This window comes from Seriola aureovittata, chromosome 10, assembly GCF_021018895.1.
Source record: "Seriola aureovittata isolate HTS-2021-v1 ecotype China chromosome 10, ASM2101889v1, whole genome shotgun sequence".
NCBI classification, from domain to species: domain Eukaryota; kingdom Metazoa; phylum Chordata; class Actinopteri; order Carangiformes; family Carangidae; genus Seriola; species Seriola aureovittata.
Genome location: NC_079373.1, coordinates 12,110,816 through 12,135,926, shown reverse-complemented (window position 1 = coordinate 12,135,926; position 25,111 = coordinate 12,110,816). Strand labels below are relative to the sequence as shown.

General features: G+C 40.6%; 2 protein-coding genes across 4 annotated transcripts; both read right to left on the bottom strand.

Moving 5' to 3' along the window:
* Window positions 1-104: 104 nt before the first annotated feature.
* On the bottom strand, window positions 105-11,396 carry c10h15orf39 (chromosome 10 C15orf39 homolog). Its single transcript, XM_056386526.1, has 3 exons — window positions 11,092-11,396; window positions 4,694-7,976; window positions 105-2,169 (listed from the first exon to the last, which is right to left on the bottom strand). Exons 2-3 carry the CDS (start codon window positions 7,932-7,934, stop codon window positions 1,055-1,057), a joined length of 4,356 nt encoding a protein of 1,451 aa, XP_056242501.1. The 5' UTR covers window positions 7,935-7,976; window positions 11,092-11,396; the 3' UTR covers window positions 105-1,054.
* A 6,362-nt stretch (window positions 11,397-17,758) lies between these two features.
* On the bottom strand, window positions 17,759-25,039 carry ppcdc (phosphopantothenoylcysteine decarboxylase). 3 transcript variants are annotated; one of them, XM_056388330.1, is made up of 5 exons: window positions 24,825-25,039; window positions 22,318-22,413; window positions 21,750-21,878; window positions 21,481-21,649; window positions 17,759-17,913 (listed from the first exon to the last, which is right to left on the bottom strand). In XM_056388330.1, the coding sequence occupies exons 1-5, from the start codon at window positions 24,966-24,968 to the stop codon at window positions 17,825-17,827; spliced, it is 627 nt and encodes a 208-aa protein (XP_056244305.1). In that variant the 5' UTR covers window positions 24,969-25,039; the 3' UTR covers window positions 17,759-17,824. The 3 variants fall into 3 exon arrangements, with proteins under 3 accessions (XP_056244305.1, XP_056244304.1, XP_056244306.1); XM_056388329.1 differs by lacking the exon at window positions 17,759-17,913 and adding an exon at window positions 17,920-18,666; XM_056388331.1 differs by lacking the exon at window positions 17,759-17,913 and adding an exon at window positions 18,673-20,640 and having other exon boundaries at window positions 21,479-21,649.
* Between the last annotated feature and the right edge of the window lie 72 nt (window positions 25,040-25,111).

Here is a 25,111-nt window from a genome sequence, read left to right as displayed (position 1 = left end):
CTTTGATATTCAAGAAATTCTGTCAAACTTTGGTTGGAGAGTTAACAGACAAAAAAACATTTTCTGGGAGAAACACCATTTCAATAATATGACAAAACATGGAATCATTACAAACATTTATTTAAGACAACAGTAAGTAATATTTTAACAATTCAGTCTGCAGAAGTCTTATAAAATGACACAAAATCAAAATACAATCTGAGGTGAAAGTCTTAAGTTTCACAGTGATTAAAAACACCATGTGATGGGAACATCTCAGCCTGTGTGTCATCAAAGACCTCTTGAGCAGCTTAGTACAGAACTACATAAATGCCTGTTTCTCAGCTTCAGTTATTCATACACACACACACACACACACACACACACACATACACTCTAACACACACACACAAAAAAAACAACCACAGTCATCAGGGTAAAAATCACTCTGCTATAATTACATACAAGACTGGCACTGTAAACCTATATACATGTGGCTGGCAATGTTTGACAGTCAAACCCTTTTAAAATGTCTTCATGTCATTTGCTGGTTTTTTATTTCTTACTAGCAAATAAAAAAATGTGAAACTACCAGAAAAGTGGACAATGATGACTTAAACAAATGCATAACTTCATATTTGATAATGATTAAAATTATTTAAAAAAAAAAACCACTAAGGGATGTTTACGTTTTTGGTATGTTTTTATTTAAACTAAGCACAATAAGGCCACACACAACCGCAATCTAAATTGCAAATAACCCAGAAAAGCTGCTGATAGATGTGTCAAAGATGATAAGAGCTTAAAAACATCTACAGGATGCTGCATACAGTCCACCCCTAAAGAAGAATGCGTCTTGTGACACTAAAGTGACAGAATTTTTTAGCTGATCTGATTACAATAAAAAATTCAGTCCAACTTCCCTCTTCAGGAGGCCGGACACATATTTAGGGCTTATCAGCCTGTTGTTGGCAAGTGAAAAAAAACAAACAAACACAGTAAAAGGAAGCAACTCAAAACCATCATTGCACCCTGGCAAAAACAAAACTGGCACAGCAACATAGGCTTTCGGAAATTAGTCTTCAATTTTGAGCCAGCCCTTTTTATAGTCTATCAGCAGCTCTAGGTAGTACTTCCACTCTGGCTCACTGTCATACCTGACCTCAAATATAGTCTTTAGAGGGTTGGTGTGGGCCTCGTGGATTCGCAGCACCTCTCCTCTATACCACACTTCTGATTTGTCGTCTTCTTCGTACAGATGGCGGATCCTCTTCCCCACCAGGTCTGGGTAGTACAACCTCATGGCCCTCTGAGCTCTCTGGACAGCCGAACGCAGGACCCATCGCCTCCTGTGTTCGGCGCTGTGGCAGGCAGACAAGTAGGGACAGTATTTGATCTTTAAGAGCGATCTGCGTTTTCGTTTAGAAGAGCTGCTGAGGGGTCTTAAGGCGTGAGAGAAGCTACCTGTTCTCTGCCACCTGTGGGTTACTTTGGGTGTCCTCCTGTGAAGGTCCCTCTCGCCGCTCACCTCTCCCTCCAAATCCTCAGTCTGTGAGAGGGAAGAATCAGCAAATGTCCCCAAGTCTGACACTGCTTGGTAGTGGGCCTTTTTTCTGTTAAGACCTTCGCTAAACATCCTCCTCAGTTTGAGAATCATGCCTGAACAACTGTTGGATCTAACCAGAGATGTTTCTGGTCCTGAGGACTGACTGCCAGGCTGCAGACTGGAGGGCTCCTGCGTTTCTGTGTCGCTGGGAGATGGAGAAAGCTGGTCGAAGGTTAAAGGACACGTCCATGAATTGTCAGAAGTTGGGCTTTGCGGAATGAGTGAAGAATCTTGCTCCGCTACCATATCGTCACTTCCCCTATTCTCACTATCCTCAGACTGATTAGCACTCCAGTTTTTCTTGCAAAATTCATTCAGCACAACTCCATTGACAGTCTTTCCTGTGTCATCTGGCTCTTCCTCATCTGACAAACTGTTGTCCAGAAACGTGCGCTTCGAGCTGCTCTTTACCCTGCTTTTTGTGCTACACCTGTTCAAATGTGATACTGTTTCTTGGTCCTTCGGATGGCTCTGTGGGTGTGACTCTGGGGGTGAGACCGGTGAGGCATGGATGTCTGAAAATACAGAAGTCTCCTCACTACTGTCATCTTTTTCTCTGTTAGCAGGATCATCCACATCTAATCCTGCAACACAGGGGATACAGTAATAAAGAGAGGTCAAAATATATACAAAAATATGACAGGTTTATAAAACAATTGGTTTCTGACAAAATGGGAATGTGAGAGTTAAAGAATTTAGAGAATTTAGTTAGTGATCAGGGAAAACATTTGGACAGCAAGTCAAAGAGGGATGTTCTGCATTTTGGATAAAAAAAAAAAAAAAGAATCCTAAAAAGCCAGCGAGCAACCACAGTGTCCGACACCTCCACACAGGCTGGAGAATCAATCCTCCCATAGTGCTTATTCAGCACACAAGAACAATGCGAAACTATTCTATTAATATCAGCAGATATAGTGATCGGACAACATAATCCTGCACCATGAAACACCCTTTCTACAGAGACAGAATAGAAGCTGTGGGTGTAAACACGAAGGCTGGGAAAAAGTCAGCTGCTACAAGGGATGCTATCAGTCAGGGATTAACAGCACTGAGGCAAGGGTAGGACAAGGGAAATGTTCAGATACCAAAGTCAAGTGCTCCCAAACCATGTGAACTGTTAATTAAGTCAGCAGTGAACGGAAATTTGATAAAAACCCAATTCAGTTAGCAAATGCTTGTGCCAAATAAATAATAGCTGTCGAAGCACACAAAGTAAAAAGGCAAAATTTAAGGAAAAGTCTGGTGATGTTCTATATTCATTTCATTGTCAACAAATCCAATGAAAGTACCAAAACAAACAATGAATTAGTCCTTCTAATAAGCATTGCCTGTGCAGCCAAAGCCTGATATAACTTATTTAAATGGGTAAAAATGAGCATAGACTATGTAGTCCCCCACCCCCACCCCCAGCATACACGATCCTGCAGCCAAAAATATGACGTAGTGCAGCAGGTATGCAACAGAAAATAACCAAAACAAATCTAAAAACTACAGTGCCCAACTGTTTTACGCAATTGTTCTTTTAATGAAAGTATATGTGGCCAGTTTTTTAAGATTAAAAGCCTACAGAAGGAACAAATGGGCTTGGGGCTGAGTCACAGAAAAGCTGTGGAAGTCAAAATAGTGAAACACAGATGAACACATTGTTAATGTTGCTCTTTTCACTGGATTTGACCGTAACAAAGCAGAACATCACCAGCCTTATACATTAACCACACATGGACCGGTTTTCACAACAGCACTAATTTTGTCCCACTTGTCTCTATGACTAGACAGCACATGGTGGTGACAAGGTGATGATCACCATCTTCTCAAAACATGAACTTCTTTCCAATCCAAAGGGCTCAAAATGTGCCAGTGCACAGTCTAATCCCTCTGTGTGCTGCAGGTTGTCATTTCCTTCCTCTGGTAGTGTGAGCCACCAGCCTGCCTTGCACTCTTTAAGAAATCCACTAATGCTAACAAAAAAAAATCATGAAGGTCAGTTTCAGTTTTCCAGCTCAGCACCCTTCCCTCCACCCACCCATAATCATGCAACTTCGTGCGATTCGTTATTGAAAGCAGAAACTATTCCTGCTTTCTGATTAGGAAAAAAAGCAAAGAAATGTGAGATTGAGGGACAACACAAAAAATAAATATACCTGGACTCTCTTTTGGACATCAGATGAGGTTGATTCTGTAAAAAATAAATGAATTTTATATTGAATATGTATTGTTTACTTTGATTTGTTCTTTACAAAAAGGGCCAATAATGCAGAAAATAGGACTATTAAAAGACTGTTTGAGGGAAAAACTAGATACAGTTAACAAAATGTAATGCTTTATAATAAAATCCAAAAGAATCAGTAAATCACACCATCTGCCTGAGGGGGATTTCCAGAAATCTGCAAGGAAAGGCAGGAAATACTGTTGCTTTGGCAGTCTTGCACATTATCAAACCAGAGGTATAAACTTTAAAATCATTTGTTGAGTTATAAAATATTTATATCCGAAACAGTATCATATGAATTTCGGTGTGTCCTGTGATCTGTCATAAGTAACAGTGAGAACAACTGACACGTCATCCTAACTTTTTTTTTTTTTTTTTTAAAAACAAGCAGAGACCCACTTCTCACTCATGACTAAAGTGAACATTTTTATAACTGCCTGGCTAATCAACTCTACTGTGCTGACAAAATGAAATGCAGTCTTAGCACTGAAAAACAGAAGTCGTCTAGTCTTATTTTAAAAGCCTTCAGTTTGTATGTGCAGGCCCCTAAAATAAGTGTCCATTATCCATCCATTTCCTGTCTCCATGAACATTTGTTATTCAGTGTTAGTCATGAGTAGTGGTGTCCAACATGTTCCATGAGGGGTAATTGACAGAAGTGTTGCTTATCGTAACACCTCTTATTTGTGTGGCTTGACAGTACAGAGAGACACAAAACGCCATAATACTATCCCAGAGCAACATTAATTTGGAAAATAGACAGAAATAAGATGTTTATAACCAACAACCAACCAACACTCTAATGCCAATGTCTTTCATTTCTTTACTAGGAAAATGTTCAGTGTTCTGCACATATTCATGACATTACCTCAGTAAGTCTGAAGTGAACACACACTCACCTAGATGTTTGCAGACACAGGCGTAGTACAGAAGGTTGACCGCGTCAGCGTAGATGTCGGGCAGGTGTTTGAGGGACATCAGTCTCCTGAGCCGGGAGGAGCAGGCTCGTTTATGAAGCTGGATGAGGATCTTCTCCTCGGAGAGCGTGGTGGGCCGCAGCTCCACTTTGTGCTCCTGCAGGACCTGGTCGATGAAGCTGCCCTGCACCATCGGAAACAGCAGCTCCTTCATCACCAGCATGGGGAGGAACACCGCCCCCGTTCGCATGACGTGTGGAAAAGGACAACGTTTCTGGGTGGTGTACTCTCTCAACCTCTCGAGGACCTTATGGAGTGCTGACTTGATCTCCTCATTGAGCCACACTTCTCTGGCTTTTACCCCCAACAAACACGACACTTTCTGGACTTTGGTTGACGGAGATGCAGGTTCAGTCAGTTCCAACTGAGACAACCAGGTTCTGAGCTCCTGCTCTGAAGAGGCCGACACAGATTTGGATACTAGCTTGGAGAGGGAATGGTGCAACTCAAGGAAGTGCTTGCGGACTGGAAGTTGGAGCTCTAGTTTTGGTATGAAATCAGGTATTGGCTGCGCAGGTGGCTTCTCTGGGGGTTGAGCAGGTGTGGAATGCTTCATGTCAGGGAGAATGATTTTGTAGGTGGAAAGTTTTAGACACTGGGGGGGAATGTTTTTGAAATTTAGCTTTCTCTCAGATGATTGAGGTGGAGTAATGGGTCTGGATTGGAGGGTGGCCACCTGTCCGTGCAGTGTGCATGCATCACCCTGGGAAGATGAGCTCATCTGTGCAGTCGACTCAACAGGTTTGGACTCATCTGAAGTGTTGTTTTCTTCTGCTAAAGAGGCTTTACTTTCAGGTTCATCAGGTTCACACTTCTTTATCACCCACACGGGCCCACTGTCAGATGAACCAGTTTCTACAGGCTCTTTTTTGATTGGGACTTTGCTGCAGTCCCTCTGACTAACAGGAGACTCTACAGTGTTGTCTGTTTCTGATGCATCTACTTTTTCCACTTTAATATTTTTTGGTTCAACAATTTCTACAACAGGATTCTCTGGTGAGGTATCTGGACAGATTTCTTTGGGAACCGGACATACAACAGACTGCTGCTCATCTCGATCTGGCCTTTTCTCTTTCATGTCTGGTTTGGTTTTGGCTTCACAGTGCTCAGAGGACTGGACGGTTCTATGAGGTACTCTGCCCGGAAATAACACTCCAGAGGCCTGCAGGTATGCTTGGTATGGCGCCAGACTGAAGACATTGTCAATGACTGGCATAGGAGGAGAGTCAGTTTTATTTCCTACTTGGACATTCTCCATTTCCACCTTTTGTCGTTTCTTAATGAGTTCCACTTCACATAAATCCCTGCCCTCGTCTTTTATTTTGATGGGTGGAGATGAGTGAGAAAAGCCTCTCTTCAGGCACCCTTTAATAACACTGCTGCCTGAACTGGACGTAGGGCCATTGTATTTATTTCCTGTTGCAACAGAGGGGGAATAAATTATTTTTCTGACATTTGCACTATTCGTTACAGCTGTGTGGATGCGATCTGAACTGTGACTGGGCGACCGGGGCAGCCACGCTGCTGGGGAAACAGGAAGGCCTTTGGACTGTTTTGGGCATGTAACCTGGGCTTCACAGGAGGAATAGTCCATGAGTCTGTTCATGTTCATGCCAGCTGGTGGAAGGATGTGTCGGTCTATGTGCAGGCTGGAGAGCGGGGGAAAAAATCTGTTCATTTGTATGCTGGCTGGTGAGATGCCAGGTTGGCTTATACATCTGGTAGGACTGGTTTGGTCCACACGTAGGAATGGTGAGGAAGGTTGTGACTGGTCAACATGCAGGCTACTGTTGGGTTTGTCCTTATGTAGATTGGCTGCAGAGGCCAAGGGGTGATCCATGTGTTGGCTCAATGGGGAAACATTTATGCTATTAATGTGAAAACTAGGGGATGCATGCTGCCTTTTTAGGGGCGCCCTCACTTGGCTTGTGTTTAAATGAAATCTAGGGACTGCATAACATGGATAGTCAAGTCCCTGCATAAAGGAATGATTCGGAAACATTTCAGTATTAGGCAAAGGAATCTCACCATGAAGCGATTGAGGCACTATGTAATGCTCCCGGGGGGTTGAGATTGTGTGTTTAAGAATAACAGGGACGTCTTCTCTCTGCTTACTGCCAATATTTTTACACCGCGTGCTGTTTTGTACCTCCTCATTTGCCTGGGGGTAGTAAAACACTGGGTGCTGTGTTAGCTGGCCATATTTGGACATGGGAGAGCGTTCCTGATAAACCTCTGAGGTCATATGCTCATATGTAGGATGGGAGGGGTATAGGCCAGGGTAGCCTCTGGGGGATGTCTGCAACCGCTGGCTCTGCTCGCTTAAAGAACCAAACAGTGTGCGAGTCGGGGTGCAGGGGTAACTGCTATAGTTTGGGTCAATCATAGCAGGAAAAGTCCTTGCTGTACTTGGGCTGTATGTCTCCATAGTCATCCTCTTCACTGGCTCTGGATGGGGCTCAATCTGTAAACCTCTCTGTTGCAGCAGTTTGTCTTGTGCCTTTCTCTGAATGGGCGGCCTTTCAATGTAGTGAGCGTCAGTTTGCATCCAGTCATGCTCATATACAGTGTTTGGTAATCTCTGGGTGCCGTGGTCCACACCATATCGGTGTCCTATCACACAGCCCAGTTCATTACAGCAGGGGTTATGTCTGTAAACTGGCTTAGGAATTGCTAGGTAAACAGAGTTCTCGGATGGAGGAGATGAATGCTCAACTCCGGTTTTTTGTTTTCTAACAGACACTGATGTAGCAGCTGCAGGACTGTTGATACCTGGACTTTTGGTGTATATGGTAAAGCCCTGTTTTACTGGGGTGTGACATAGAGAGGAAGAATGAGAATGGCCTTCCTCTGAAGAGTTGCTGTCTTGCCTGTAAAGTATGCGGTTCTGTCCTTCCATGCCAGAGAGGTGACTCATAGGACTTCTGCCATCCAGCATAGAGGTCTTTGAGTTGCTCCAAGGTGGAGCGAATCCTGCTCCATCCTTTCCTCTGGGGTCATAGGTAAAGTAGGACCCGCTGTATTGCAATGCATGCTTATCCAGGAAACCAGACATATTTTGTGGCTTTGACAGTCCTGCGGCTGCTATAGTCCCGTCAAATAATGGCATCTTGCTTCGATACACTGGGTCAATGAGGGTCTCCATCGACTGGCTGCTCATCATGTAGTAACTTTGTTATGATGGTGCACTGATATGGCTCCAGATCTACAAATATAAAAAACAACAGTTAGACACTGGCATTCATTTTTTAAAAATATTTATGCAAGATTATTTCAAGAGATCCCCCTTTAATTAGCTTGAATACACTCGGACTGGGCTAGCAGGATACATGAGACTTACTTAAAGGAGTCATCATTAGATAAGAGCGATCTTAAGGCTTTTTCTCAAGCTTGACAGATCTTGTCACTTATCACACATATGTCACATATACCCTTATCAGCTGATGCACACTGCTGGAAGCAAAATACACCCCATGACAAGGAAGTAACGCTTGTGCAAGGATTTTTAGTAAATGAGAAGGGCTAAGAATGAGAAGTTTCCTACAGACAGCAACATGTCGCAATAAACAAACCAGCTCTGGTGGTGCAGCCTCCAGCATTACTGGTTATGGTGGTGACACAATATCATGTGTGATTGAGGAGTCTTCACTGCAAGGTTACAGTGACAAATATGAGAATTAAAACGTGGCTGAATTATTGTAATATATCGTGTGTCCTGCTCTTACTTTCAGATGTCAGAAGGTGTTATCACTCAGCTCAGTGTCACATTTATCATAGCAGAACTTATCACCTTATCTGATAGATACTTCTCATCTTGTGGGTATATCCTGAGACCCAACGCTACAGCAGACTGTTTCTATTCTGCATTTTATCACCACAAGCGCTCAGTTGTACCATAGTTCCCTTTTCACACATTTGACACTTGTCAAATGAAGAGGTGCAACTTAACTGTTATTTTCCCTTTCAGGTCATTTGCTGATTATTTTGTCCATCACAATTTTCCAGAACACGCTCTGATGCCTTCGGATGTAACATTTTGAAAAAATAGCAGGAACCAGTATACACTTGAGTAAGTGACTGAGAATATGAATCAATGATCAAAATAGCTACTAATTAATTTTCTCTCGGTCGACCTAATCAATTAATCAACTTATCATTTCTGTGCAAGTTAAATGCATAATTACTAGAAAAAAAAATCTAACTTACAGAAGTGTGTCTGTTCTAAGTATTGGCTTTCCTCTTAAGTTCTGTCTTGTTCTGCAACTGGAGCTATTTTTAAAAGCGATGCAGCAGGTGTGAAGACATTATCATGACTTATGGCAAATAGATTTGTGAAGGCAGATGCTGGTCCCATCATGGTCTATTAAAGCACTTGTGGAAAATAGAGTGCATGTCAGACTCTTCAAGAAGACACAATTAGCTAAATTGCAGAGTGTCATCTTTTAAATTGTTTTGTTTGTTTGTTTTTTTGCCTGAATTAAAGTCCAAAAGTTATTGGGTTTACAATAAGACAAAGAAAAGCAGCCAATCCTCTCAACTGAAAAGCTGGAATCAGTGAATGTCTGGCATTTCAGCCTGAAAATGACTTAAATGATTAATCAGTTATCAAAATAGCTGCAGATTAATTGACAGATTGATAAGATTATATCAGATAGATAGATAGATAGATAGATAGATAGATAGATAGATAGATGGATAGATGGATAGATAGATAGATAATATCTATGCAAACTTTGTGGCAACTTCAACATCAGTGAAAATCCAAGCTGTCCTTGCATTTACCCGTTATCATATCAATGCATGCTTATCTCCTAACCCTGGCTTTTCCAACAGGCACCTGAAGGCAGCACACAGTCTAAGTGCACAGCACAATCAGCTTGTAGGAGAGAGAGAGAGAGAGAAAGAGAGAAAGATGACCTCACCACGTGACTAATTCATAACTCTGCCACACAAACAGCTACAAGCCACCAGCAAAAACATCAACAGTACAGACTATTGTTTTTTTATTGGTAACTTTTATCAATGGCGTTGTTCTTCCATTGGTGGACACTGCCCTCCACTAACACACACACACACACACCCAAAACTAACAGATCATAGTGCAAAACACCCCTGCTGTCTTTTGAATGGCTGCCAAGTTCAGAGCATAACATCTGCCAATATATGTTGAAACAGCTGTATCAGCTCCTATGAACACAGACATCTGTCAAAGTGTATAAAAATAATAATAATAATAATAATATCCGTTACATATCTGCAGGCTATGATGAGCGATTAGTGAAATAAAAAGCAGATTCTCACTGCAGCCCCTCATTAAGTCCAAATCCAGACTTAATCCAGACAGTAATACACTGTCCCACAGTAAGAACAGATGTTATCGCTTCATCCTGTTGACACCTTTCACAGAAGTACAGAGCGATGGCTTATCTGCGTTCAGCGAGGAGAAATGTGGTTTGCGTGCATGGAGGAAACTGCGCAGATGTGTTTTCAACGGTCTGAAAGCCGCACTCTGATGTGTGTATGTGTGCATGTGTGTCTGTGGCTGTACGTGAGTGTGTGTGTGTCCACACTCCCAGATCTGTAGGGCAAGGGTGATGGAGAGGGTGACTTCCGAAAGCAAACCGTCCAAACTGTCAGGCTGAGCCCCTGAGCCACGTGGGAAAAGAGCGAGTGAGCAAAAACAAAAAATATCACTTCATTCAAGCTTTTCTAAAAGTTATTGATATTTATTAGATAAATGATTAGTCTGCCGGACCAAGAAAAGTTGGAAATAGTCTGCATGTTCACATGACATGAAAAAAAAAAAATCATCAGTTTCCGCCAGTTGGTCTCAAAGTAACAACATCAACAACAACAACAACAACAAAAAGACTCTGCGAAAAAGTTTCTTCTCAACTTTGGCAGCCCGGCAAGTTACAGTTATAGTTAGTTTATCAGGAGCGACGTGGAAACACATGAACTTGCTGTCCTGCCTCCATAAACAGCTGCTCAAATGAACAGGACGCAGATCATTTGAAAATAATATAGCGCTCAACTGACAGACACAGCGCGAGTGATTTCCACACAGGTTGCAAATGCGTCACAAAGCTCGATAAAACTTCATATAACCACACTGCGGCTAAACAACCAAAAAAAAAACAGCATCGCTTCAAATGCTTGCTTACATCGATCTGTCGATATGAAATAGTTCCACATGCTTTCCTGGAGGACACGCTCATGCGTTTGGTACCATTTGTTGTTCCCTTTCTTCCCCCTTTCTGTCTCACAATGCGTCGGTAATTTAGACACATGATGACTGAGTCGTGAATAAGTTTTCTTACCTCGCTGCTGCTGTGATAGCAATTAATGATTTCCACAAAGACTCCATGAAACACAGCTTCTAAGAAGAGAGGGAATCGCTGCTTGTAAGTAGACTTGTCAGCCTGGATGCGCCAAAAGAAAAAAAGAAATCACACGAAATGAAACGAAAGTCTGCCAAAAGGTTTGAGCGGCTCACTCGAAGTCCACGCGGCTTTTAGAGAAGTTAACAAACTGAAGAAAAGACAAAAGGGAGGAGGAGGATGGTCTTTGATCAATAGGCGGAGTCACACCCTCTGTCTATCCGCGGCTTGCATTTTACACATGTGATGTTTTCCTGCTGTTGACTTGCTCACTTTTATTGGCTGTATCCTAATGTCCGGCTACCAGCTGGCTGCTGCTGCTGACGCAAAAAATAATTTAGAGGCGGGTTTTTTTTTTCATTCATTGACAGATAACACACATGTATTGATTTTTCTATAGGAAGATCTTCTTCAGATGAGTCACCTCAACACTTTAACTTTTTTTTTTCAAAAACTCTATTACTTTTTCAAACAACCAGTACATCAGTACATAATTATGACAGCGGATAAGCTCAGGACAAATACAGATAAATTAAAGGAGAAGAGAGAAATAAGAGAAAAAGAAAAACCATACATACACACATACACACTACACAATAAAATTAAATCACTGAGTAACTAACTGAAAAGATGATTTCTTGTGACCCAGAGATGAAAAAGTGTACAAATCAGACCAACAAGTCAACACTTCAGTTTGGTTGGTTTATTCGTGCACGAAGGACAGATGTGGTGCAGGGTACACCAAGTCTCACTGAATGACACAACTGGAAATGGATTTTGTAACTAACATCTGTTAACCTGGAGACCTTTCCCTCTGTGTGTCACTTTTATTACTTCCAACCTCCCAAAAGGGGGTGCATCACTAAATCTTTGATAGATGTAGATAAACCCACAAACAGCAATATAACAATAAAAGCCAGACATGTAATGGATCCTTTGACATCCTGCTCACCCCATAAGATCAGCAGTTTACCTAAGGTTGACATTCTTAACATCTTTAAACCAAAGTTGCCAACATGCAAAACAAATATCACCATACACTAACAAATGTTTCTCCTATAACTTGTAATCACCAGTGTCCTAGTTCATCCCTCCATACAGTCATCATGAAGCAAGGTGCGCAAGGCCTGCATCCTACTCCCGATAGAGGATCCCATCAATCATCTTCAATTTCACTGCTCTGACCCAGTAAGCTTTCCAAATTTGTATGTTCAAGATAAAGCCCCCCACCTCCCTTTTTTTTTTTTTTTTAAAGAGCTCTTGTTTTCCCTTCATGGAATAAGTAACACTTTAACTTTTAGCTTCTTTCAAGAAAAATATCTAACACTTAAGCAACTACAGCAGACAGAGTCAAGAGCAATCCTTGAGATTTTACTGTGAAACGTGACTGTGGCTCCTGTCCAGAGTTCATGTATAGTTCATAACTCTCGTCTAGGGTTCCCCTGCATGGAACAAAATACACATCCTTTTATTTGTTGCTTAAGATTTAGATTTAAGTTATCCCACTGCACTTTTACATTAAAGTAAACTACATACAGTAAGTACAGACTCATGTATAGCATAGCCCCCTTTTGCATATAGCTTTAGATGAAGAACTAGGCACAGACAAAATCAAGGATTAGGAGTACACATTTGTAACGATATCTGCAACAAGAAAATGAATTTCATGGTAGCCTGGTGACAGCATGATCACGTGTTTCCCTTGTATAAACACCACAGTCAGTTTTGCTATATGACAGGTACAGTGCTGTCTAATGTTAGAAAAAAAAGTAAAGTAAAAGCAGTTAAGGATGAGCATAACATATAAATTGTCTGTGTGGGCAAAATTCTTCTGTGAAGGAAAGCTCTGGTACAGATTCACCATTTGTTGACCTCATCCTAATGTAGTTAATGGTTGACCTCAGTTGACTAAAGTTGAAATCAGGTCAGTCATTATCTCAGTCAGACTGCTTTTTGGTTTTACCTCTTCTCATCGACCACGTCCCACATTTAAGTTTGTCCAACAGCAGTGACATACAATTACTTTACACTGTAATAGTGCTAGTAAAGTAGTGATATTCGACTTAGCAGCATGGCCGGTACTATAATAAGACCATCATGGTGAGATACAGACAATCCAACATCATCATCAATCTGAATTCTTCCACTTGATTTACCCTCTGAATGAGTTCATCTCTTGTTGCACTTGCATCATACCGGTCCCTCCTCACCCGTGAGTTGGAGCCTAATTTGTGTGTCCTGCGGGGCTGCCACAGTTTAGTCTCGACAAGTTGGTGGCTTCCATCAGTCCCTGTGGCCTCGCAGGTAAAGAGATGCTCATCGAGGGGTTTGACTGAGGAGAGGAGGCAGGGAAGCCTCCCCACGGAGCGCTCTCACATCTCCCCCATTTCCAGTTACCATGACATTACAGCTTAAGGCTAGCCAACACAGGGCATCAAGGGGCTAACAGTATGCCATATGGGTACACCAACACAGATGTTCAAACATGGAAGGCAAATGATGCATTAAACACATACAGTATTGTAGTCAGTTGTTAGAAATGGGTTTCTAAACTGGAAAGGAAAACAGACATAGACACAGCAGTCCGGCATTCACAGACAGAAAACTGTAGGAAAGGGCCAGATATTCTCATCCTCCCTTAAACACCCCCATGGACCTGTAGTAGATAAGTCGGTGAATGATTATACAGAATGGGGGGACGATTTGATTATCTGTTTCATTTAAAATAACCTGCTGCCTCTTATTTCCTGATACTTACAACTATCAGTAGTATATGCAGAGTTGGCAGCACCATTTTGTTGAAGATTATCTCTCTCTGTGAAACTTCCTCATATTAAGTGTCTAATCTACATAAATACATAATAATTCATGGCAAACACTTTGCAGATAATTCTAACCGTTCATAGGGTAAACAAATGAGCTCAAAGAAGGGTTTGTCTTTCCCTGGGGCTAACAACATGGGTAGCATTTTCTGTTCAGTGGGTTCGTATCCTGGATATGAACAATGAGTGGTTGTAGTAAAACTGAGTAGTAAAAATCTGGGTCAGTTAATTTTTTTACAGGCGGCTGTGCAAAAAGTTGGATATAAATTTCAAGGGGCTTTTATTGGTCAGTTAATTGTAAATTCTCAGATATACTCACATGACATATCTAATGGCAGAGACACAACTTCATAATTGCTTTTTGTGTAACATACGGGACAATATGTATAGAAAGTACACAGAACATTATGACCATATAAAGTACAATATGTCAACCCATGTGAGAGAAATGCACTTCATAAATTCCTACTTGCTCCTGAGTGAATCTACGAGGTGTTTACCTCTTTTAAACGTCTGAGAGTCAATAAAGTGAGTTGTGGTGACACAGGGAGCAGAGCAGCTGATCTCTCAGGATGTAGTTTCTGATGAAACCTGGTTGAACATCCCTGGAGGCCAGAAGCTCCACGTTGAGCCTAGAGACTGCAGGAGTTGCATCAGACACATGAGATGCATGTGCACCTGTGCGTGCACACGTTATCACAGAGAAGGAGATATCATATAGGCGTAATGCATATTTGACATCCAAAGCTTTCACCGTGTACTGTAGACAATACTCACTGTGAAAAGTATGCATTGAGCAATGTGGATAGCTGACATTGCTTTTTTGAATCATTTGCTGCTCTGGTAATACACACTTATATTTCATTTTCAGTCACTCCACTGCAGCTTTCCATCTAGAGTTCAGTGGAATTAACAAATCTACTAATACTAAACTCCATGGTCCCACTGAAGGTAATATTTAACTTAACCTTCAGCAAGTTAACTTAACAGTTGATCATAGCACATTCAAGGTCTAACTAAATCTCCCAAAAAGTTTTCAAACTGCCTCACAATCCATTAACAATAACATATAGTATGCATATGTATATGTATGCACTAACCATGGCTGAACTATTTTTACATTTGACAATTGCGCTTTTCATATAGAATAAACTGCAAACTCCCCTCGAGCTATAGATTATCCCACTTCCCTCTAAGATTTTAAAACTTTCCAATCAGATGTGTCTTTTACTTCCTGATATTGATTTTAGTCATTTTAGATGTGTTGCTCTTGCTTGCTGGTCGTATGGTTCTGTTTTTAGGCCTTTTAATTGCAATGAGATGACCTGATAGGTGTTAGTTAAATTAAGCTACTACCCGAGTTACTCCTTTAGGTTGAGGCTGGAATTGTAATGACAGTGACAAACCAGTTGAGACAATCATTTAATTTAATTGCATGGGAAATAAACCAGTGTTGAGTTTTGCATTGTGATTGTTTTGTGTTGAGCTGGTATGCTGTATCTCTTGTCTCTTGCAGACTTACAGCTTTATCATCTTTTATGTTTAGCTTTGTTAGCCTTCATTTTCAACAGTATTCATGTGATTCACAACACAAAACAAAGAGATCTGATAGAGCTGAGAGTATGATGATATTATTTGTGACACTGTTCAGACACTTCTTGAAATAAACATCTTTTGATAAACAGGAAATTAAGTGGCAGTAGATAAGAGCGGTATGTTTAGTCTTGAAAAGCAAAGCTTTGATTAGTTCACACTGACTCTGCCTACAGCCTATCTGCAGTTTTGGTGATTTGACCATAGCTCTGAGAACATGGTGTTTATTCCCTTCGGGCGCACCTGCAGGCTGCACACTCCCACAGCGCTGTCAAGGCTGCAGTGACACTCCCCTCAACGGTGTGGCTGATGTAATGTGCCTGTGGCCTCATTAACAAAACACTGCAGCCAATAGCAGCAAGACAAGTTATGGCTCAGGGAAGGATTCTTCTCATTTGAAGAGCCATTCACATGGCTCCATGTGCTGCAACCTTGACTACTCAACAGTAATAATGTTATTTGCAAACCAAATTCCCCCCCCGCTTCCCTTGGATTTGGTGGGAACGAAGATAAACCAAGATAAAACATATCTGGAAAAGTATGGAGAAAAAAACAAAACATGAGCAGTACACATGTCTACATGTTTGTTATAAAGGATGGATTCACTGTATTAACGATTCACCAACGATAGATTTGATCAGGAAAACTTTTATGTTTTGTGCCATAAAAGCTATATGACTATAAGAAAGAATAATTTTAATGATCTACTTCATACTAACAGCACTAATTTAGATGGTGTTTGTGAATGTGAATCTGTTTTGCAGTCATGTTCTTGTCATGGGGTTTTGGTCTGTGGGTGACAATGTTTGAGTATTCATATCTTGAACTAGACTAAAATGTGTGTGCAATGTTTCCTTATGTTGCAGAGGAGACAAACCTCCAGTGTTACCACCTACAAGGTTCAGTCCCTTCCAGTTTGTTACAAGTAAGACAGTTGTTCAAGTCTGCTTCTGCTCACCAATATTATATAAACAAACCATTGTCTAGTTTGCTTCCTCGACAAAATCCAGACTGGTGCGTTACACTTTGTTAGGAGATAGAGGGTTTTAACAAAGATAAACATGTCTAACTCTAATGTGAACTGTGGGTTTCATCACTCTTTTACCTTTGATACTTTCAGTCATGGTGAAAAAGCATTTGGTGCAATGCACTTTGGAACATCTACCACCCCTTTTGTGGCTCTTTTAAAAGTGTATGTTTGCTAATGGTCACCGAGTCTGAGGCATCCCTACCTCAACTGACAGTTTCATGTGTCGCTGCCTGCAGTAAAGCCAGTCTGTCAAACTGCCTTGTGGGAAAAGACTTTCCGCTGCGTTGTCTCACATAATTAACCCCATAGGCACCATCATGACAGCTACTACTGACTCAAATAAGAAAATGTTGTTCACAGTAGAATTGATGACTTGATAAGCACATGCGTTTAATGATTTATTTTTCTTATAAAATGAAAATGACATTTTTAACTCAACTTTCTTTCACCTTCTACCTGTGATACAGTATTTATCCCATTCTGATAACAGCCTGGGGATTACACATTTTTAAGCAGGTGAAGTATTTGAACTGTATTCATATGGTAATTTGACATAACACAATAATATGCTCAGTATAACCACAGCTGTATTGTTTGTTTACCTGCATTAATCAGAAAATAAATCAAATTCAGAGGAACAAAGCTTCTTCTTAGAATACCAAGTGGAGCACATCATTAACCAGGATTACCAAACAGCTTGTGCATTCAACCTCACCCTTTTCTAAGAGGGTGGCAGTAAGGCACCATTTCTTTGCCAACTTCCTTTAAGGAAAAAAACGCAAATCAGCATTTTCAGTGTTGGGGGTGAAAGACTATACACATACACCTTTACCCTTTGTTTTTGGACTTTGATGCTCTCATGGAAGTTTTGGCAAATGTCTGTCCATACTGAATTGTATGTGTATAGTCTTTCACCCCCAACACTGAAAATGCTTATTTGCATTCAGTATGTGAGACAGACATTTGCCAAAACTTCCATGAGATCATCAAAGTCCAAAAACAAAGGTTAAAGGTGTGTGTTGTACTGCCCCAACAGGTGTAACAAAACTCACAGAAGAGTCAGAGAGATGCCAGTTTATGACAGTCCATGCACACCCACATTCCCAAGAGGAGGAGTTATCAAGTAAGAGGTCAAACACAAACTCATTTTGAAGACAATTCATCATGTTTATTTTTCTTTTTTTTATTGGTCTTTGGCGTCAGCTGAATGTACAATACAATGTGATGTTCATGTTTTCTCAGATGACTCATCTGGTTTCTGAAGATACTGTTTGACAGCACTGACAATGGTCGATACTTCTGCCATGGCGCCTTTACCTGCAACAAAGTGAAGAGTCACTGGTTGCACAAACACCCTCTGCCGAGAGGAATGCATTGTCAGTCAGTGGCCTGGAAACACTGATTAAAATGATCTTGCAAGCCCTTGCGAACGAAAACACACTTTAATAAACATATTCCTTGTACATACACAGCGTTTGCATACCTGGATTTGTGCTGAGTCATCTGAGTGTTTTGTTCAGACAAAACCAGGGAATCAATGAGACAAAGCAGTCAGAAAGCTGGTATGTGCTATGACTTGTTATACAGTTAATGCAAACTACGTCAAATTAAAAGATTTAAAGAATAGAGAATTTATTAAGGCATGGCTTTGAGATTAGAAGTTATTCTAAATTTTCATTTGAACATTTTTAAGACTTTGTTAATTGATCACTTTTATATTCTTTTTAAAGCTATATGTACATGTATTTTGGTATGATTTTCTTCATAAAAATACTGTTTTTCTAAAATATCACATTGACATAAGTATTCAGACCCTTTGCTATGACACTTGAAATTTAGCTCAGGTGCCTCCCATTTCTCTTTATCATTTCTGAGATGTTTCTACACCTTGATTTTAGTCCCCCTGTTGTAAATTCAATTGATTGGACATGATTTAGAAAGGCACACACCTGTCTGTATAAAGTCTTACACATTACAATGCACAGCAGAGCAAACCCAAGCCATGAGGTGGAAGGAACTTCCTGCAGAGCTCAGAGACAGGATTGTGTTGAAGCAATGATCTGCAGAGGGCTACAAAAACATTTAGTTCCATTGAAGGCGTGGTGGAAATTCCCATAATAAAGACTCACAAAGAGAAGAGTATCTCTCTGTGTTTTATTCACTTGCAAGTGTGAAACACAATCATCCGACTATCAGACTGTGTGAGTGCTGAGGTGCTCTCATACTGGCTATTTATACATTGAAGTACGGTTACCCAGACATGGGCAAGTGTAACTCGTCATGTTTTATCACACAGTCTGCCTCTGTAGCTGCACTTTTGGTATATAGAGCACTGTCCTTGCTAACTAATGGTCGAGACGGCTTAATTAGGACACTTTCTGCTTAACGAGTATGCTGTGGTGAGGTTGCGGTATTTTTTTAGATTTAGACCTAATATTGTATTAAGCAAGCCAAGATGTATGACTAGCATTTAAGATGTGTGCACTAAGTGTGTTATGTGGTCACTGGTGTGGGTAGCACACAAATGGATGTAATTCATGATGTAGGTATGTAGTGGCACAAGGTAATTGGTTAATTAATGACATGTACATGTATGGTAAATTAGATCATGGTTTAAGAAAAACCTAGGTCTTGGAAGGCACAAGGAAGACTCCATAATTTTCACGTCACTACCAGGGTCATGGAACGGGTGAAACAAAACAAATCACCCGAATTATCCATGGAGACCCTGGACTGACATCAATGTGTGTGAAAATAACACAATTAGATAGATGCCAAATCAGATTAGTTGGAATAAATGATTAACTCAAAGGAAAGAACCTGGAAATAATGGTGGAAAGTTCCCTAATTACATGAAAAAGGGGATGCCCTGGGGAATAAGTCCTGCAATAGGTGGAGATTCCCCAGGGCATTTAAAAAGATGTTTGTTGGACTCTACTTCAGTGTCTGTGTTCATGAACCAGCCTCGGTTTTTGCCTAAATTACAGTAAATCTTGGAATCATACTCAACTCTCTTATGGCCGATACTCCCCTTGCAATATATGTTTGTATTGGGTTGAAATGAAAAGTTGCTCATGAAATTTTATCATGTTCTAATCAAATGCACAATATAATAAACTGACTAAAATGTTAAGTGGTTTTTTTCCAATCATAAAATAAGAGGGTTAGAGAGGTGCAGCATTGCTATGACAACATCTAAAGATTGGACTTATGTTTAGTCATGTTAAGCTGAATGTATGCCAGACCAATAGGTGTGCCAAATACTCAAATACAAAACAGTCCACATACAACACTAACAAGTGCAATTAAACAAATAGACTCTACAGTATACTGCCAGAAATTACTACAGAGAACTGCTCGTACTATATCTGTAAGGTGGGTACAGTGTATGAATGGTGTGCTATAGTCTGATTATTATGGTGTGAACACAGTACTGATCACATTTACACTAGCCCATGTCCCAGATGACATACCAGTGGTGTGTATCTGGCTTTCTGTTTACAGAGCATACTGAACAGGTTCATATGCCCTCCCACACATTTGCTGTTTCCTATGATTCATGCAGTCTCCTGCTCGGTAGTGATGTTTGTTCTGAAACTGAGGACATGTACCTAGGAAGTGCTCTTTGTTATTACAGAATAGAGAGTAAGCCTTGATTTTGCTCGTTTCTCTGCAGTTGAGGAGATTAAGTCTTTATTACAATACTTTGCGGTTCCCATGTGCTGTGTGAAATAGTGATGGTCATGCCCCACTGCTTCTTCTTATCAGTCAGAGGCCTTTCCTTTAGTTCTGTTAGTAAAGATATAGCTCAGTAGGGTCAGCTGTTGTGCACGGTTTACTTCCCAAAAGGCATCCTTCTACCTCACAACTTCTTCTTCCTGTCCTTCTCTGGGGGATCCAGAGGCATTTTTAACTCAGAGGGGATATATAATCATCCCAATCTTCTGTTCTGAGTCTGCCACCATGGTCTCCTCCCAGTGGAATATGCCTGGAATACCTCCACAGGCATCCTAGTAGGCTCAAACCATCTCAACTGGCGCCTTTCAATGCAAAGGAGCAGTGGTTCTAATCCAAACTCCTGCCTACATCTTCTTTCATGAAAAGTCATTTGCCCGGGGCACACTGGTGGGAGCCTAGTGCCTGGGCCTGCCAAAGGCTACAACAATGCAGGGTCCCTACTGTGGGGACCCACCACCACCCACAAGGATGGCCATAAGGATTAGGTGGACTGTCTGCCAAGTAGCAGATGAAGGTGGAAGCCTTGGTGTACTGATTCTGGGTTATGAAAACAAGGGAGTATATATCTTTTATCACACACATCTAAGGGTGGCACACCTTAAAAGAAGAACAAAAAGTTTCCAAATAAGAAGGGGTGGGCATTCAAAAACTTTCTTAGAGCATTTCTCTTTATATTGCAGCAACTAAAGTGTGCCCTATACTGCATCCGTAACCACACCCAACAGAGATGATATAATGTACTGACTCACCCTCGACTCACTTCTACATCACAGCAGCAAAGTGAGAAGTTAAACCACAGGAAGAGGATTTTCAATAAGTTGCTCTTTAAATCAACAGCGACAGTCCACTTACACATATGGAAACCATATTTTATAAACTAACTGCTGCAATTCTTAAATATCCAACTTTTATACAAGGGTAGATATTTATCTGGGTGCAGTGTGACTTGTTGCCATCTTCTGCTCATCTATATTAAAAAGACTATCATGCAGTTACAATCTATGTAATAGAAATGTGAATAATGAATGTATTCTAATTGTTATGGTCAAACCAACAGGGTCCTGCATTGTGGGATTTTATAAAGGTGAAAGAAAATATTGGTAGATTTTTTAACATCTTAGGTTTTTTGTGGTATCAAAAACCTACCTTCATCTCCACACACTAGCTTCTTAGCAATGCAGGGGATTTCCACATAACCAAACTCCTTCAAACTGGATACCTGCCGGGCTGTAATGGGATGTTGCCACATAGCCGTATTCATTGCAGGGCAGAAGAGGAGAGGTCGACTGGTATCCCAGGCTCTTACCACACACGTCTGCCAACATAGAAATCAACTCGGAAATAATTTCAGAGAAATCACAGAGAGTGTTATTTGCCAAAACAATTCGTAAGTAATCAGATACAAATGTTCTCACCAACAGATTGTCACAAATGCCATTAGCAACCTTTCCAAGAGTGTTGGCATCTAGGGGGGCAATGACAAGTAGGTCTGCCCAGCGCCTTAGCTCAATGTGTAGCACAGGGTCAGATCTCTGCGTCCACATCTAGAGTAGAGACATGCTGTTAGGCACACAACTAACAAAGGCGCTTACTTCCTGACTCCTATTCTGGAATGCATGATACTTTAGACCAGGATTTCTCAATGTTTTCTGACCCTTGATCATGTTTTTATGTTTCAAAGTTCTTATGAGCTCAGCAACTGGAAAGCTGTCAAGTGAATACTCAACTCATGCCACACTTAAATTTAATCAGTGTGATTTTGAGTATGGTATTAGTTTAAATTTGAATTTCAAGAGCATGAAATAAGGGATTATAAAGTTATGATATTGCGTATCTATTTAATTTAATTTATAATTTATTAAAAATACATATCATTCAGATATACATTTTTGAAATTTTCCACAATCCCATCTGTTTATCATTCGCACCAACTTTGAGAAGACTGTAGTGGTTTACTAGGACATTTGTAAAATTCATTGTTACCTCCCACTCATCTTTGTCACTGTAGATTTTTACTGAAACCTCTGCAGGATTGTAGAAGTGCTTGGCATGCTCCGTAGTGATCACTCTTACATCGACCTAAACCATAAAACAAGACAGAGACATTCATTGGGATTTTTTACAAGCACCTTTTAGTTTTGCCACAGTGCTGAAGAGTTGAAAAACGGAAAAAAAGACACCTAAAAACGGCAATTGACGGATCTTTATCTTTCGTATCATTCTATCTCTGTCCATTTTATGGGTCTTACACTTTAACATATACCTCAGCAACTCTCAAAGAACTGTGTGGTTAGATGTATGCAATAACACTGGGCCTATAGTTTCAACTGCTATAACATGTTTTTGCAACATATGACCAGTATCCAGCAGCATTTTTTGCAACCTCTGTATCGTCATTTTATTCTTTGCTATCATCATACTATACATTCATTACCATGTGTAATAACCAGTTTGAGTTTCTTAATTCCCAAGCTGCAGTTATAAAAGCTCTCACTCTCTCTCATCGTGAATTTCCCTTGAAAATATCACAGATCATTACACGGCTAAATATCTCTCAAACTGGTTGTTACTAAGACCAACATCCCACTTTTCTCCCCTCACAAAAACAAGCAGTCACTTCAACAATTTAAAAGCAAACAGTGGCTACAGATGCTGAACACTGATGACTGGTCCACTGTTGTTTTACAAACAATCAGTACACCAATTATTTGGTTCATATTTTATCCCTCTGCTCCCTGGAGCATCATCCAAACGTAGCTGTGGAGTAGCAAAGGGTTTCATTTTAACTTAGATGAAAGACATATTGTTAGTTGGACATGTTGGTAGAATAAATATTTCTGTCTAGGGTAACATGTTATCTATTATAAATACAATTTAGAAGTATATGAAATAATTTATTTATATTACTATGCAAATACAACATAGCTATGTCTCCCTGTATAGCAGTGCACTAATACATACAACACTGCTTTTATTTTCTGCATCGCAAAAACATTTAATCTATACATTGGTGTGTGTCATACCTTACCTTCCTTTCTGACACTTAACATTTTCAATACTGTTTAGTTTCCCACTGACACTGACTTTTTAGGTGTTTCATTAATATGCAGTTTTTGCTAATTCTGGTCTGCTGAGTCAACTGTCTGGCGCCACTGTTAGTTTAATTCCACTGTACTTTTTGAGGCTTTAAATGAAAACCACTATATCTAAGAGTATAACAACAGTACTGTAGCTGAAAAAAAGAACTACAATAAGAAGATTGTACTGCTGTGATGTTGTTGCTGTGGTTGTATTGTTACTTAACAGCTGCAACATCTCCATCTTGTGGCTAATGTGTGCCCATGAGTGCTCTGCCAGGCAGAGAAATAACTAATAACGTACGTATGGGCATAAAAAGTACTCTGCAAACGTTTTAGGTAATGTAGTGTATTATCCACTTCATTTCCTTCTATTTCAACATTCTAAATTGTTGTATGTTCTTCTTCTATGTATGATTTATTCTTAAGTTAAGGAAGGGTGTCAATTAAGGCTTTGTCAAAGGTTTCCTTGAACCACCTATTGTAAGTTGAATTTAAGGAATGTGCCTTAGGAGGCAAAACTTTTTACCCATTGGTTTTTCTGTTTGATACGGTACAAGAGACTCAGGATGTGGGGGTTTTATGCTGGCCTAAAAGGTCAAAGGCCAGAGACCAGAGGCCGTAGACCAGATGTGGTCTACCATTTGGGTGAAGGCTTCTTCTTATTGGAAGAAGTGCACATTCCAAAGGTGGGATAAGACAGATAAATAGAGGGATTTGTGAGATGGGAAAGGAGAGATCTCACATTGGCAGAGATGCTCCAGGATTCGGCATTTTTGACACTGTTTCTTTCTTGTAAATAAACTTCTTTTTGATTGCAAGATGTGTCAGCGGTGATCACTTCTTCACATCAGCACCTCAAGATACCACAGTAATAAAAGTAAAGTGATGATGCTGTCAAAAATAATTCCATGAATAGCTTTTACACATCAATACAAAATGCAACAAGCAGAAAAAAAACCTAAATCAAATCAGTATTTGATGTGACCACCCTTTGCTTTTAAAACAGTACCAGTTCTGTCAGGTACACCAATGCACAGTTTTTCAAGGTACTTGGCAGGTATGTTGTTCCAAGCATTTGGAGGCCTTGCCACAGTTCTGTGGATTTAGACGTCTCACTGTCTTCTGTCTCTTCTTCATGTAATCCGACTGACTCCATGATGTTGAGATCAGGGCTCTGTGGTGGTCATACCATATCTAGTTCTTTATTCCTCTAGCTGTATGTTTGGGGTCGTTGTCGTGCTAGGACAATGATCAGACGCCTCTCTGATGGATAAGAATCTAAATCATTAAAGTGGGTCAAACGTTTACAGAGTGCTGTACTAAGTGTAGAAGTATCAGAGAAAGACAGGAGAAATGGCAACTGAAAGCAGGCTTTGAATTAAGATTAAAAAAAAATATGAAGGAGCTCACCCCAGAGAGCTGAAGAAGCTGGGAGACCAAAAGAGGCAGTTTCAAGGCTGCAACGCTTCCCGTTACGCCAACAAGAATATGAAATGTCCCACAAGATTTTACCAAATCAGTTTTTAGACATGAAACATGGTCTTCTGTCTGCATATTAGCATATCAAGGGAGGTCTTCGGGCTGCCTGTGCCGTGCGCCCTCAAACCACCAACTACTTCCGTAAATATTCACCCACCGCCAGCCAATCAAAGGAGAGCACAACCAACGGCGTAGGCTCTGTCACAAGTGCGAGCACG

Coding starts and splice junctions, on each gene's coding strand:
- c10h15orf39 (XM_056386526.1), bottom strand. CDS start 7,934: ATGATGAGCAGCCAGTCGATGGAGACCCTCATTGACCCAGTGTATCGA. Junction 2,170..4,693: donor CTGTGTCTGCAAACATCTAG/GTGAGTGTGTGT, acceptor CCTGTGTTGCAG/GATTAGATGTGGATGATCCT.
- ppcdc (XM_056388329.1), bottom strand. CDS start 24,968: ATGCAGACAGAAGACCATGTTTCATGTCTAAAAACTGATTTGGTAAAA. Junction 21,879..22,317: donor GTGACAAAGATGAGTGGGAG/GTAACAATGAAT, acceptor TCTCTACTCTAG/ATGTGGACGCAGAGATCTGA. Junction 18,667..21,480: donor GCTAGTGTGTGGAGATGAAG/GTAGGTTTTTGA, acceptor ATGTTTTTGTAG/CCCTCTGCAGATCATTGCTT.